At 39.7% G+C, this 16,605-nt stretch overlaps 1 protein-coding gene across 5 annotated transcripts in view; it reads right to left on the reverse strand.

The window, feature by feature from the left end:
* Window positions 1-16,605, reverse strand: part of slc4a2b (solute carrier family 4 member 2b) — a 39,839-nt gene that overhangs the window by 21,914 nt on the left and 1,320 nt on the right. Inside the window, exons 2-7 of one of the 5 annotated variants that reach the window (XM_035526001.1) lie at window positions 13,732-13,883; window positions 6,356-6,559; window positions 5,284-5,440; window positions 4,386-4,600; window positions 3,517-3,638; window positions 861-1,033 (exon numbers count right to left, since the gene is read on the reverse strand). In XM_035526001.1, coding sequence (XP_035381894.1) covers window positions 861-1,033; window positions 3,517-3,638; window positions 4,386-4,600; window positions 5,284-5,440; window positions 6,356-6,364 — 676 coding nt within the window. In that variant the 5' untranslated portion in view covers window positions 6,365-6,559; window positions 13,732-13,883. Of the gene's footprint in view, window positions 1-860; window positions 1,034-2,194; window positions 2,276-3,516; window positions 3,639-4,385; window positions 4,601-5,283; window positions 5,441-6,355; window positions 6,560-13,731; window positions 13,884-16,605 lie in introns of those variants that run through there. The other 4 variants (XM_035526002.1, XM_035526000.1, XM_035526003.1 and 1 more) reach the window with 4 other exon arrangements.

Consider the following 16,605-nt stretch of genomic DNA (forward strand, 5'->3'; position numbering starts at 1 on the left):
AGGAAAGGTGCACCAAGGAAGATACCGAGGAGATCACACACACAAGCCTGCAGCCCTGAATGCTTGTAATGGTGAGATTTAAAAGGTCAGTTTAAAACATTCAGCTGGTACAGCTGCCAACACTCACAAGTCAGTGTAAGCTCAGGCCCTCTAAAAATCGTATTTACTAATGAAGTCAGTAAACATATTTGAATATGTGGACAAGTCGTTACTGAAATCTGCAACATTGCCAGTGTGATAAAAAAAATTACATTATTTATTTAGATGTCAGGGTAAAGTTTTTCCCCAGGGGGAAAAAAAAAAAATTATTGAAAAATATATTATATTATTATATGATATTATTGATATTTATTGATTATTGCTATTATAGATATTTCTTGATATATAAGCCACAAGGCTGTTTGTCCATACATTTTTGTTGGAACATAAAACCACCTGACAATGCATGAAGGCCTTTAACCAAAATCAGACTTTTTATCCTAACTGAAACAAATAGTGATTATTTTCTAGCCTCAACTTCCCAAATAATTCAAAAATGTAAACTTTCTGTAATCTACTTATTATCCACATGTAGCAAGTTTAATTTGTGGTGAATGTTGGTTTATGCTTCCTTTAGTGATTTTGTTCTGTCCTACAGTTATTTATGGTACTGCTGGACAACAGAAATCTACATCAAGTAGCTAGCCTACTGTTTTGGTCTTCCGTGTAGTCAGCTTAAGTGAGGGGGTACAGAGCGTTATCCATAGGTCTGGAATTCATAAAACATCTGAGAACAGGAATACAGAGCTGGGCAAATCATTCATTATTAAGACAAAGACAAAATATTAACTTGGAACACACTGTCCTCACTGCAAACTTACTTTTAATGCCTTCCAGATGAGCGGAGGCCAGGGTTTGTGTCTCGGCCTCGTCGTTGGGGATGCGCCGGTACTTGGCCCCCTCCATGCCTGTCAGGTTGGCCGTGTGATGATGCTTTGGTGGGTCGTAACTGTGTGGGAGTGAGATGGACCCACGGGGTGGGGCTTCAGTAGCACTGGGGTAAAGAAAAGAATGAGTCGATGTACTAAATTGTAGAAAGCTTGTATGACTCTCATACAGATCTTTATATGCTACATGATAAAAATAACTAATAGCATTTTACAAAGTTGTACTGATAAAGAAAAAATTGTGTTTGTTTAAAAAACACTCAAAGTAGATCAATGATTTCAATATCAATTTAATAGTATCAATTACAAATGTATTATTTTCTTTCTTTATACCTTGCATAAATGCGATATTGAGCTGATTATTGCATTTCTTGGTTTATTTTCTTATTCTACATTCTGCACTGACCAACACAAGTTCCTTATGCATGTTTCTAAGGTATAGAGCTGTGTAGTGCAGGCATGGTCGTGTGGCATGTGAGCCAGAGAGCCAGGCATGGTGAACAAGCTGGTTAATAGGAAGATGGGTTTCACATTTGTGTGTGTGTGTGTGTGTGTGTGTGTGTGTGTGTGTGTGTGTATGTGTGCGTGTGTGTGTGTGTGTGTGTGTGTGTGTATGTGTGTGTATGTGTGTGTGTGTGTGTGTGTGTGTGTGTGTGTGTGTTTCTGCCAAACCAAAATATATTGTGTCAGTTTTTTCAGCATCAGAGACAGGGAGAGTGAGAGAGAGAGTGAGAGGAAGAGTGAGTGAGAGTGAGAGAGAAAGAGAGAGACAGGGAGAGTGAGAGAGAGAGTGAGAGAAGTGAGAGTAAGGAAAACAACAAGCCGAGCTGAGAGCAAGATCATCTTCATTTATATCTGAGTAAACAAAATTAAAGTTTATTTGGAACTTTTTGAAAATGTATTAAAGCACTGCACTCCTTCCTCCTGCATGTCATGACCTTCATCCCCATCACGTATAGGATTGACAAATTAAAGCAAGTCTTAGTTAAAGAGTGAAACACCCGTAAAACACTTATGTGCAATAGCGCTCAATCCAGAAGTTACTAGAGGCGAACTAAATTCTACATTTATTTCTACAGAGTTCTACATATAATTCTACAGTTTTACGTTTAATTCTATAGAGGTCTACATTTACAGATAATCACCACTGCAACTAGAACAGTTAACTGGACTCAGCTCAAATCACTAAATGCTAGTTGAAACAGGTTACATCTACACACACACACACACACACACAGCATCATGAAATCAAAATTCATAAAACCTACCATGACTTCCAAAAGTATTAAACACTGCCAAATAATTAACATGACGGAGGGAAGAGAAACTGGATGATGACCCAGAAAAAGATAAGATCCCCAACTGGATGGTTGTGTCCTAGGGGCATGTAGGTTATATGGAACTAGTCTAGCACAATTCGAGGGGGGGGCATATAAAGGGAAAAAATACAGTTGCTAGTAGCGACGGCTCAGTAATGGGACAGAGGGTAATTGTGGAAAGAGGTGGGGCTCCTGCTAGCTACTTAAAAAGCTCACAGCTTGAGAAGCATACAGTGTACTTAGCATAAGCATATTACACACTCAACTTAAACCAAACCCAGTGCAGAAACAGGAACATCACAAAACACGTTTAGTGACCAGCCTGGGAGTTAAATGAATCATTTGATTTGTTTTGTTTTGTTTTTGTTTAGGTTATAAAACCAGGTGACTGTAAAACTAAACATTAACTATATTTAATTCAATTGATAAATGGACAAAATAATGATCACAGACCAAACACAAGACCTGTCATATAGATAAACATGAAGATAAATATTCTTTTAGATAGTACAAATTCTGCAGGAGCGTTCATATCCTTTCTAGATAGAGGTCACCATTCAGTGGACTGCGGCCCAAATCTGGATCCAAGATAGGTTGTCTGGACCACAAAACATTTACATGAATAAATATAACCAACAGATCATTTGCACTAGAGTGCCCTGTATATATTACGTCTTATAGCACATTTTATATCACATTATGCAGAATTTGAGCAATTACAGCAGTTATTTTCAGATAAAGACAGGAGATACCAGTAACAGACATGACCTGAGAGCTTGTTAAATGGCATATTCCACAGTAAGGATAGTTGACATAGAAAATTAATGTTTCTAAGAATAGTGGACATACAAAAATGAGTATATTTGTAGCAAGTAAACCAGATTGTGTTCTGTTCTGAGACCATACCTGCTATTAAAAATGGTTACATTAACCATTACTATGAGACAAAACACAAACATTTTGAGAAAAACACACATGAACATTTTGAAAAAACACACCCACCAGAGTTTGAATTGAGAACACAGAAAGTAAAAAAAAAAAAAAAACTAACTAAAAAACCAACAACCTTGAATTATACACTGCCATAAAACACTGAAAATGATGGACCTTTCTTGAGAAAGAAGCTGACAGTGTGGACCAGTCTGGATTTTAACTGAATACTTCACCTCTAGAGCTTTACAATCTGTTCAATGTTTCAAGAGAAAGAGCTGTACCAGTGTTATAACATGTCATAGAGGTTTAGAACAAGGACCTGAAGCAAACTGACTTACTCATCATGACAGATATCTTCAGTGCCCCCAGAAGAGATTGGTAGCTGAACACCTTGGGCAGGAGTGGAGCTCTCTGAGCCATCAAACAGTGGAAGGTGGCGGTCGTCGTCCGACACAAAGAACTAGGCACAATAAAAATGAAGATGAAAAATGATTTCTTCAGTGCCACTCTCCCACCCTCCTTTTAAGTGCTGACGGAGTGTACGGTGCTACAGCCTGCCATCCATCCATCCATCCATCCATCTGTGTGGAATAAACTTTCTTATAACCATGATCAAAGAGTTAATGAACTGATGGACATTAGCATGCCTGCTTTAACTTTGTAGGGAGTAACTGAGTTATGTAAGAACTAAAGATTGCACCTGATCACAGTCCTTTCTGCCAGCTAACCTTTGCTCATATGTTCAGAACAATATTTCTATTAATATATTCTGTTCTCCTTGATGAGGTTTTTTGAGGGGGGAGGAGCGCCGCAGGGGCTGCATCACACCCTGTGATGGCTGCAGATTGAACAGAATTAAACCAAATGAAACCATTAAACTTCAGGTTTAAAAAACCTAACTTAAAAACCATTAAACTTAAGAGATTTTACCAAAACATTTAAAAACATAAATCATAATCGGTGTGTTGAACGGGCTTAAACAGTTATACGGATGTGTGGAAAAACATAGTTCAATTATTTTATTTATTTGTTGAGGAGACTCCTCAAGGATAGTGGATCTCCTAAATTATTCGTATGAGCTCAGAGGATTTCATTTATCAAGTTTTGCATTTTGCAAGAATGGGCTCACCAAAATTAGGTTCACCCAATAAAACACAACTCTTTTGAAAAGCAGACTCACTGTAAGGATCTCCGAGAGTGAAAATACCTGTACACCTTCTTTGACATCAGGCTCTGTCCTGGGGACAGTGCTACCTGCAGGACTTACAGATTCCTCCTCTTCTTCCTCCTCATCCCCGCTGGCACCAGGACTCACTTTCTGATCCTTGGTCTTCTTCCTCTTTTTTCCGCTTCGATGTCTCCTGCCGTCACTGTGGTGCTTGGACAGAGCGTGGTGGATGTGGTGTGAGGATTGTCGATGGTCTGAAGATGGAACATACGGCAGCAGCGCGTTTCTATTTTTATCTCATCCTTTTCCCCTTATGTACTTTTATACAGATCCAAAGTTTCAAGGATTAACAGAGTATGGCAAGCCTGTCATCCATTGCTAGGAACTAGAAGAAAGATTGGATAAAATTTGAAAAAATGTAAATAACAAAACAATCTAAAGAACAATGCTCATGGAACTGGGCAGGTTGCAAAAAATGCACCAAATGCCTGTAAACCTTTATGGAAAAATTATATAAAGCTAACCTGTACCAGAAAGGAATGAACATAATCTGTAGAAAAAGAGGAACTGCTCGTGATCTAAAACATCTCATCGGTGAAATGGGGAGACTAGGGTTAGGGATGCCTGTAAGGTTCACACAGTGTAGATCAAAACACCCTCACTTCATAGCTGACATTCCGCATTTGAACTTCACAGACAACAGAATGCATGTAGAGACAATAAAGTCAGATTAACAAATAGAGATAGTTAAAATATATATGGAGTGTAAGCATATAGATACAATAAGCAAAGGTTAACGTAAGGAGAAATGAAGCATACGTAGACTACAGGCATATAGAGACCATACGCATGGACTGACTGGTTAAGTTAGAGCAAGCATAAGTTAGTTTAGTGTATAGAGACACAGAGAGATGGTAAGTGGACACAGTAAACTCACATTCAAAGTCCTCCTCGCTGTAGGTGCGTTGCTGCTCGCTGGGCATCCTGGGATTGGTTCTGAGGATCTGTTGAAATCTTTGAACACCCAAGGCCTTGTTCAGGTCTCCTTCATCTTCCTCTTCCTCCATCTGTGTCCCATGACCTGTGTGTACAGGCTGGAAACATGAAATTTGAATAGACATTAGTGACCCTGATGGATAGAACCACTTCTAAATATAAATATGTATATATTTAGCACAAATAAGCAAGACAATTCTAACTGTTTGAGTGTCCAGAAATGCTGTGCTAACGGTGGTAGGGGCACTCGAGGCTGTGACCCCTAAAATGGAGGAGTGGCTACAACAGATTACAGGAATGACAACATCAATTTCAATCCAGCAGAATGTAAACCTAAAAACAACTAAAGTACTGTGCTCCACCCTCGAAATCTCTGGCAGAAGACCCATGTGTGAGGAAAAAAAAATAAAAAATTATGGCCTCGCACTGGAAGGCTGAGATCACTACAGCTTTAAGCCTTCATTACTCAAACTGATTTGAATGTGGAAACCTGGTACCATATCAAAATTGAGATGGAACAGTCACAGTGAGGTTATGAAATGCTGGACTCTTCCAAGTGTGTGCAAGGTTAAACCTCAGGCATTAAGTGCAGCTCTGCAGAGTTAGTTATTACAATTTAGCTCCGAGTGAATTTAACTCCATAAGAACTGACCCAGTAATGGTTTTACCACTAACAAAATAACAAGACCTGGAAAAAGAAAATATTACAGCCAATACAAGACCCAAGTAAGGCAAACAGAGAAAAGTGAAAGTAAGAGATGAAGTGGATACTAGATACAAATAACACAAACAAAGTCAGTGGAGAGAAGCTTTTCCCTCATTCAGTCATAATAAGACCCATCCCAGGATCTGTGGAAAACTAAACACTTAACGACGCCAAAGACAATTACATAGGATTTGGTTCAAAGGGCTGTTTTTATAGCATCATTTTACTATTTTTTTATTAGTAAATGTTTCTTTACAGTGTTACTGGCTCCAGCCAGTTGACTGCCCTACCCAAGATTCAAACCTACCTCACTCATGGTTTGGTTTTACAAGCAGTGGTGCTTGAGAGATGATCCCAAGTGCAACGATACCGTCCGTGCCAACTCTGTTTACTGCCGCCAATGTTCTTAATAATATGAGCTGCAGAGCATGTGAGGGTCCTGTCACTACTGCAGTGTACCTGGAGTCTCTGCGGTTTTCATATCAGGCTGGCCGGAGTGGTTGCCCATAGTCTGAATTGTGATTAAACACAAACAGTGTTGGTTCTTTGTGTGAGGACAAACTCATGCAGGCATAAGCTCACACGCTATTTAGATAATCAAGATCAAAGCAATCTTTATTCAGGCAGACATTTTTACATTTCCTCACAGGTAAATATTGACACTCTTGATCTCCCTCAGGTAATCTCTGTTTGGGTCTGTACAGCTGACCTTGTGAAACAAGGCGAAAGTCAGACACGGGTATGACACTCGGAGTACATGAGAGAACTTCTAACTCATATTGAAACAATAGTTAATTGCACTTATAAGTAACCTTTAACTGAAGTAAAACTTAATGAAGACTTTTGATGGAGGGTAAGAAAATTCTCTCAATAAAGTTTGGCTGTTAGAATGCAATGCTTCTGAAGGCCCTGGGCATCTTGTTAGCATGTGTGGCGTGTTTCCTGGCATTGTAGAGCAAAATCTGGTTTAAAATGGTTCATTATTATTTCTAATTAGTTCATCATTATTATTAGGATGTGGAATTCTGCTAGATTCCTAGAAATCTGGCATGCTGACCACAGAATCAAGCATTTGAAATGCCTGTCTCACTCCAGTGACCTTAATCTCGTAGAAGACCTTCAGTGTAGGCATTTGAATCTAAGGTGGACTCCTACGGATCTGAAGATATTCAGCATGGAAGACTGTTCTACATACCACCTCCTCAAATTATCATATATTACAGGACAGGAAGGTGTGATATACAAAGTATTACATTTTGTAAAGCCTGTCAACGTGAGTCACATATTTTATACGTTTGTAATTTTATTTTTCTAATTTTAAAAAAGCACAATGGTAAGGAACCATTTTTAAACATCTTTTGCTTTTATCATTAAGGTAGACTACATTTAAATCATTTGTGATCTGCCATTATCTGCCAGTATTTCTGTTTCTGTAACAGTTTGTGTGCTGCCTGGGAATCAGAGCCTTAACCTTGGTGTTATTATTACCTTGCTCTACCAGCGAGCATGTTACATTAACAATAATAAATATTTCACTGAACATTCCTTATCAATCAGAATATAACTTTAAGAATAATAAAGTAAGCCATAAACATATTATAAACCAGCTGCATTGCTGCACTTAACAAAATCTTCATTGTTATTGCTCGTCCTGCAACTTGCTTTTTATTGAATGATTAAAAATGCGCACACAATAAAGAAAACACCCATAGCTAAATGAAGGTTTGACTTCTCATTGCCTGCCTTTCTCTCTTAAGGTTAATCTCTGATTCACTGTAGCAAAATTATTTTCCTGAGTGAAATGCAAATGACAGTCATTTTTGTATTGGTTGTGTGTCACTTTCATTAGGGGGCAGAGGGCAATACATTTTATTCTGGCCCCCTTTGGATTAGAAGATGCTTTGCTTATCAGGGCCTGGACAATGTACTATTATACAGGGAATGATGAGTTCAAAATTGCATGAAAAAGATGATTGTTGCAACCAGAAAATGATCTCAAACACAGGAGTAAATCAACAACCGAGTGAAAAATATATGTTCTGTAATGGTCAAGTCTGAGTCCAGACTTCAGCGTAGTTGAGCTGAATTTGTATAAATAACCAACAACTGCTACATAGACCACAAAAGCCACAGAACAGCGAGGCATCAGTTAAGAGCTACAGGTCATAGGGGAGAAGAGACAGCATTTTAAAAGAAGAAAGAAATGTGGTTACAGAGACAAAACCAAACCAAAAACGCAGATGTTGACAAGGGAAATACAGAAGGATGTGGGGAAGCCCAAAAGAGAAAGTTACTAGGTTACTGAGGTGTGATGCAAATAGAGTAGGGAAGGTTTTTAAGAGAGACAGAAATGAAAGTTTGGTGTCCCGAAGCAGGCAAGAAAATTAGACAAACTGCACATGATGTGGTCAAGCTTAATCTGAGCAAACAAAGCTCGAAATGACAAGGTGACCAGAAGGATGAAGAGGAATTCAAATACAGATTCATTTTATGAGAGGGGAGGTAAAGAATCGGGGAGTTTGAAGACCAAAAATGTATGTGAAGGAGTAGGATTTTTAATGTAAACATAATACTGACCTTAGATACAGTATGTGCTATTTCAGGTCAACTTAATAAACAAAATGGCAGAGTTGAAGGTTGCATAGCAGTGCAAAAAACAAGGAATGGGCATCAGACTTTTGATCGTGGGTTTGGAGAAAGGTCTGTGATGATGGGTTTCTTGACAGAGTATTTTGTAATTGGTTTATTGGAGTAATTGGTTTCTTGCCAGAGAACAGTGGTACTGTACTGATGTGTTTATTGATGTTGAGAAGGAGGAGTTGTGAGAGGCCTGATCATTGAACCTCTAAAAACCCTTTATGTGGCCAGTGGAGAGGAGACAAGATTTGGCTCAAAGTAGCAGAAAGGTGGTTGCGATATGAGGGAAATGAGGTGAAGAAAAACCACAAGACCAAAGGTGAGGCAGTAAATAAATAACATAGAAACAGTGCCTTCCTGGATGCAGATGCAGCAGCAGCCCTGGAGAAGCTCGCGGGAAAAAGCAAAGTATTGCCCATTTTTAAGCCTCATTAACTCTCGAAATCTGCAATTTTCATCTCTCCACAAAACAGACAGGACCAAGGCAGCACCAGAAAACTGGCAACAACAAAATTTCTTCCATTTGCGTGTGTGGTGCAGTTAGTGATTTAACAGTTTCTTAGCATTTAGCTCTGGCTTGTGACATAGGAGTAAACAAATGGCAAGAACTCTGCTTCTACTTTGGTACACCCAAAGCTCCCTGATGACATGTGATGTTTGCTACTTTAGTACTTTGTATAGAGGGGAACTAATCAGCAGGTTTCCTTGCTTACCAAAGTGTCCCAGAGTTTGCTCTCAAACCATAAACAATTAAAACCCAACTCATTTAATCCAGCCTACTAAATTCATACTCCTTTTCTGTTTGTTAATTTTTAATTGTGCAAAAAGTTCATAAAGTGAAGCTTCTAAAATGAGAGCTTCTTTCATGTTGCACCATCAGAGGTCAACTGAAGGAAAAGAGCTTTGCTATTGCTCAACCATTTTAATTTGCATATAAGTTCAACAAGAATGATGTGAAATTATCATACATTAAGTTGCACCAGAAATCTTGGACATGAAACACATGATGATTTCCACTGAAACGAATGTACTTCTGCATGCAAAAGTCCACTGTCAGAAAACTGACTGACAAATGTTTACAGGTCAATTTGGAGGAGATAGAAATGGCAGGTGCTGGTGGAACATTAGGTGGTGAGTCAAGCAGGAAGAAGCAGGAACGCAGCTGCATTGTTCACAGGAGAGAGCTGCACAACTGCGGACGCGCATCAGTGCAGCTGCACTGTTCACAGGAGAGAGCTGCACAACTACAGACGCACGTCAGTGCAGCTGCAGGTGTAAATGACCCCAGTAAACAAACGCTTTGCACTACCATAGGTGTGCAAACACTACCCATCTGCCCATCTGCCCATGCATATACTGACACAATGCTGAGGGGCTCGGGAGACTTCAGTCACAGTGATAGAGGTCACCTACAACCATCGTACCACTCTTAGGAGTTATCAGAGAGGAAGAGCAGACAGGAGAGGTTGACGTCCACACCTGGAAGAAGTTCCCAGCATAGACCAGAAGGTACCAAGGAACGACTGAAGCAGACGGGGGGGGGGGGAGCAGTAGAAAGAGAGAAGTTCTGCTCGAGGAGAAAGGGATCCTTCTGTGGAAGGAAGGACCAGACTTGGCGGCCCAAATACATGAGGGTGCTGTATTTTGAATTGCATGAACACCATGATCAATGTGCCCAGTGTGCGGAGTCTGGATAAGTTAATGACAGCTGATATAGGGGCTGGAATCTGTCATGGGCCAGCTGAGGACACCCACAACAGGAAGTGGGTGAATGCAACTTTAACAGCCAGGAAACTGATATATTTGGCAGACACTTTTATTTTAATTTATCTAGAGCAACTTCCAATTTCAACCATGTTACAGAGGTAGGAAAATTGGTATAGCACATATTTCATATTGGTATAGCACATAGCAATTGTCTAGATGGGGCTTGACTCCCAGTTCCCCACAGGAATAGGGGTATTGTTACTCACTACACTATACCAACCACAGCTATGACAAATAGAAAGTGAATGGTGGACACTGCATAAGAGCTCCTCCTGCAGCACTTTGATGTCTAGTTTCACCGGTGTACCAGTGTGCTGGCTGGATGTAAAAGCTGTGTGTTGTAAAGTGTCCTTGGGTGCTGAGATAGGCACAATATAAGTAACTTCATTCATTAATTCATTCATTATTTATTCATATTTTCAAAATGAGATGAGCGAATAGAAAATTGAGTTGGAGAATAGATGCATAGCAAATTAAACAGAAGAATATTAGGCATCTATAAAGAAAAAACATTACCTTACAGAGGACTTTTTGGTATGACATTTCTCTCCAAACTCAGTTATTGTACAGTCCCATTTTAGATATAGTCAGAGGATCTGCACATAGCCACAGTAGCCAGTGACATCTGGTCATCTGTCAAAGTGACGTTGCTGATATTGAAAAATATGATTTTTGCATGGTCTGGTGTGAATGCATCTCAGCATTTGGTTTTCATTCTTGGTTTGCACTGTCCCACTTAAACCAATCAAATTACATTATGGTGCATCATGCACTAAGTAAATAGACATACTTTTGTTAACTTTTATTTTTGAGTGGTTAATTATATCTTAAAGAAAATAATTAACATCCACTTTTTTTGTGTGCAGATATGAGCTTCTGCACCTGTGTGCAGTAGGAGTGCCAGCTATGCACAAATAAAGCAACTAAATACCAGTGCATTTGAAGTTTTAAAAGCTAAACCCATTTCCTGGCTGACTATGAGGGAATACCATGAAAGAATGCATGTAATAATGTTAATATCAGGGATTAATTACATTCTCATTAATCCCTTTTTTGTGAAAATAACTGATTTATTACACAGACAATCCCAAGTGCATCAGTTCTTCAGTTAAGTTCATGGAGATTTTTATGCATTCTTGATTTGTTTGTTTCGTGTTTCACTTCATTTAAAATTAAACTCAAACTGACCTGTACAAAATTGATCAAGAATTGTTTAGCACATTTCTAAGTAAAACATTATTCATGTTCATTCGTTATAGATTCAAAAGCCAAAAATGAATATTGCACAAAAGTAAAAGTGCTGCGATGAAAATGCCACGGGTTACTCAGAAATGTCACAGTGGCATTTCTAAGGTGCAGCTGGAAACCCAGAACCAGAACCAGACTTCGTTCGGGAATGACAAGGTAACAAATGCAAAATGAGCCCTGAATGCTTACATAGGGCTGTCGTCTGTAGAATACTGACCTTAGTATAAAGGAACTCCATTGAACCTCAGCAAGTTCTTCAAATAAAGGAGAGTTCCCAAAAAAACAATATCCTCTTTAAAGCACATTTACTGTATACAAAACAGGCTTCACATCTATGCCATTTACATCCCTTTTCACATGACTAGAGCTGGATGGAGTTACACATTCAGACATACATTCAGTTTCATAAAACTGGGCCCTTAAACTGCACTTACTGACTTTCTGAGCTTCCCCAAAAACACACAAACAACATACGGTCATGGCTCGAGTGGTTAATCATTAACAATTGCTTGTAAAAAAGATGGCAGCCAATAGCAGTAAACCAAGTTACCCTCGATACACACTTTTCCTTTTTTGACACCAATCAGATTCCGTCATTCTGCAACTACTGGGCCATGAAGCAGATACACTGCCTACTTGTAGGTCATGCATTTTTTAAATGAAATTTCATAAAGAAGGCAATAAAACCTTATAGTAACAAATTTGTAAGAATGAATGTGGTGTCTATGTATCACAATGTTAAGGGAGCGATGCATTATTTATACTGTTATTTATAGTGATACATTATTTATACTGTAGCTTAGCACCTACAGTATATCTACAGAATCTACAGAATGATCCGTTTTTATAGTATTTATAAATATTTCATGTATTTTTCCTGTACAGTTGTCTGTTTTTTGAGGTGTGTTGGGTTATGTTATAAGAGTCACTAAATGAATCTGGAACTGAATGAGTGTTTTCTAACTGTCACTGCATCTTTGAGCATGTTAGAGTTGTTTTTTTAACAATGTCAACTGACTATAGTGTCAGACATCCAATTTAGCTTGATCAACAACATGGTTTTTAATTAATTGACAATTGTAAGTAATTGGTTTTGAGAGAATACATTTTCATGCATGGAAGCACAAATTTGAATCTTATTAAAAACTAAGTGAAAAGGCACTTTTAAGTAGAGTGAATTATTCAATTTTGTATCTGGATTATCAGAGAGAGAGAGAGACAGAGAGAGAGAGAGAGAGACAGAGAGAGAGAGAGAGAGAGAGAGAGAGAGCGAGAGAGAGAGAGAGAGAGAGAGAGAGAGAGAGAGAGAGAGAGAGAATACAAGCAGGACTCAGAGCAGAGCTGGAACTAGTTCTAAAACATGAACTGGAAAGAGCTAAATCAGATGAGTAAGTACTTTCAGAGGATATGATGCAAACCAGGGAACAACAGGGAGGGGCTATGGGCCCACCACACAGCACATATTACAAAAAGAAAAGGACAATCTTCACACACACACATACACAGAGAGAGAAAAAGAGAGCGAGAGAGAGAGAGAGAGAGTTTCATTTCCCCTCTCTACCACAGCGCATAAACATCTCAAGACTAACAATGCAGATGATGTTCTGCATAAAGCAGCTCTGCAAAATCCTAACAATTAAAAATGCATAAATACACTGTTAAAAATACAGTGTCATAGGCTATATGTGTTAAAATAGGAAACTTAGTCACTGAATATAGTAAGATATAGTAAGGACTTTAAATAATCCAGAATCATCAGAATATGTTCAGGTATTTAGAATATTTGGGAACATTCAGTGGGTTGTAAATGACTGTGTGTCTTCTCCAGTCATTGAACCCTTATTTAGTGTGCACTGCATGTGCAGTAGAACTGGAAATCCAAAGCAATCTTAACCTCATGAAACAGCAGGTGATCATATATACTTTCTATGGGTTTCGAGACATTAAAAATGTGCAAGACATGTTGAAATTTGGCAATTAGTCAAACTCAATGAAATATACTGTCAACAAATGATCATTCGGGGCACTTACATAGTGAGTGAGTACAGTCACATGATCAGTTAGCTGGTTAGATGCCTGGAGGTTACTCATGCTGCAGGATATTTGGAAGGAACAGCTGAAACCAAGCTTTAGCCTTTCTCTTTCTCACGGGAGTTCAAACAGGAGCTTAAGCACAACATAACCTGAGAGCAGAAAGCACAAATACATTTATATACAGTATTACAAATATGCCAGAGGGCCCAAAACAAACCTCAGAACTTTTGAAGACAATAAGCCCATAGTTGGCCTCAAATAATCCCTGATTTATTGTTTAAATGCTTAGGTTTGGTATAAATGAAGTTCTATAACTTTAATAAATCAACAAGCCTTTCATTTATTACTCAGTAAATATAGACTATCTATTATAAATATGAGTAAACTAAATCAGCCCTTGCACAGCCACAAAAAAGAACAATATAGCTACCGCCAGAAAATATACAAAAGCATACATTTGATGACAGAGATACACAGATGGAATAGTATCAGTTTAACATTAATATATTCTATATTAATATCCAAAGTATTACTATATACAGTACTATACAATGAGTAAGCAGTAGCAATTACACTTTTTACATTTTAATATTTACTTTAAAGTTTTAATTACTATTTATTTTTGCTAAACCTAAAAAAAAACTTTCCTTCTGTGAGTGTTAGCAAGGTCATTGATATGATAAAATGTCTAGCATGATTACAGTAGAGCCAAAGGTACAATCTTAGGTCAACATCAAATGACAGACTAAACAAACAGGGAATGAGGAAAGAAGGAAATATTCCAGAAATGTCATGTGGTTGTGACTGTAGGTAGCGCACTGTAGTGACTGTAGGTAGCGCACTGTAGTGACTGTAGGTAGCGCACACTGTAGTGACTGTACTGACTGTAGGTAGCGCACACTGTAGTGACTGTACTGACTGTAGGTAGCGCACACTGTAGTGACTGTAGGTAGCGCACTGTAGTGACTGTAGGTAGCGCACACTGTAGTGACTGTAGTGACTGTAGGTAGCGCACACTGTAGTGACTGTAGGTAGCGCACACTGTAGTGACTGTAGTGACTGTAGGTAGCGCACACTGTAGTGACTAGTGACTGTAGGTAGCGCACACTGTAGTGACTGTAGTGACTGTAGGTAGCGCACACTGTAGTGACTGTAGGTAGCGCACACTGTAGTGACTGTAGGTAGCGCACACTGTAGTGACTGTAGTGACTGTAGGTAGCGCACACTGTAGTGACTGTAGGTAGCGCACACTGTAGTGACTGTACTGACTGTAGGTAGCGCACACTGTAGTGACTGTAGGTAGCGCACACTGTAGTGACTGTAGTGACTGTAGGTAACGCACACTGTAGTGACTGTAGTGACTGTAGGTAGCGCACACTGTAGTGACTGTAGTGACTGTAGTTAGCGCACACTGTAGTGACTGTAGGTAGTGCACACTGTAGTGACTGTAGAGACTGTAGGTAGCGCACACTGTAGTGACTGTAGTGACTGTAGGTAGCGCACACTGTAGTGACTGTAGGTAGCGCACACTGTAGTGACTGTAGTGACTGTAGGTAACGCACACTGTAGTGACTGTAGTGACTGTAGGTAGCGCACACTGTAGTGACTGTAGTGACTGTAGTTAGCGCACACTGTAGTGACTGTAGGTAGTGCACACTGTAGTGACTGTAGTGACTGTAGGTAACGCACACTGTAGTGACTGTAGTGACTGTAGGTAGCGCACACTGTAGTGACTGTAGTGACTGTAGGTAGCGCACACTGTAGTGACTGTAGTGACTGTAGTTAGCGCACACTGTAGTGACTGTAGGTAGTGCACACTGTAGTGACTGTAGTGACTGTAGGTAGCGCACACTGTAGTGACTGTAGTGACTGTAGGTAGCGCACACTGTAGTGACTGTAGGTAGCGCACACTGTAGTGACTGTAGGTAGTGCACACTGTAGTGACTGTAGGTAGCGCACACTGTAGTGACTGTAGTGACTGTAGGTAGTGCACACTGTAGTGACTGTAGTGACTGTAGGTAGTGCACACTGTAGTGACTGTAGGTAGTGCACACTGTAGTGACTGTAGTGACTGTAGGTAGTGCACACTGTAGTGACTGTAGGTAGCGCACACTGTAGTGACTGTAGGTAGTGCACACTGTAGTGACTGTAGTGACTGTAGGTAGCACACACTGTAGTGACTGTAGGTAGCGCACACTGTAGTGACTGTAGGTAGTGCACACTGTAGTGACTGTAGGTAGTGCACACTGTAGTGACTGTAGTGACTGTAGGTAGTGCACACTGTAGTGACTGTAGCTAGTGCACACTGTAGTGACTGTAGGTAGCGCACACTGTAGTGACTGTAGTGACTGTAGTTAGCGCACACTGTAGTGACTGTAGGTAGTGCACACTGTAGTGACTGTAGTGACTGTAGGTAACGCACACTGTAGTGACTGTAGTGACTGTAGGTAGCGCACACTGTAGTGACTGTAGTGACTGTAGTTAGCGCACACTGTAGTGACTGTAGGTAGTGCACACTGTAGTGACTGTAGTGACTGTAGGTAGCGCACACTGTAGTGACTGTAGTGACTGTAGGTAGCGCACACTGTAGTGACTGTAGGTAGCGCACACTGTAGTGACTGTAGTGACTGTAGGTAGCACACACTGTAGTGACTGTAGGTAGTGCACACTGTAGTGACTGTAGGTAGCGTACACTGTAGTGACTGTAGTGACTGTAGGTAGTGCACACTGTAGTGACTGTAGTGACTGTAGGTAGTGCACACTGTAGTGACTGTAGGTAGTGCACACTGTAGTGACTGTAGTGACTGTAGGTAGTGCACACTGTAGTGACTGTAGGTAGCGCACACTGTAGTGACTGTAGTGACTGTAGGT

The sequence above is a fragment of the Electrophorus electricus genome, chromosome 5 (assembly GCF_013358815.1).
Source record: "Electrophorus electricus isolate fEleEle1 chromosome 5, fEleEle1.pri, whole genome shotgun sequence".
Taxonomy (NCBI): Eukaryota; Metazoa; Chordata; class Actinopteri; order Gymnotiformes; family Gymnotidae; genus Electrophorus; species Electrophorus electricus.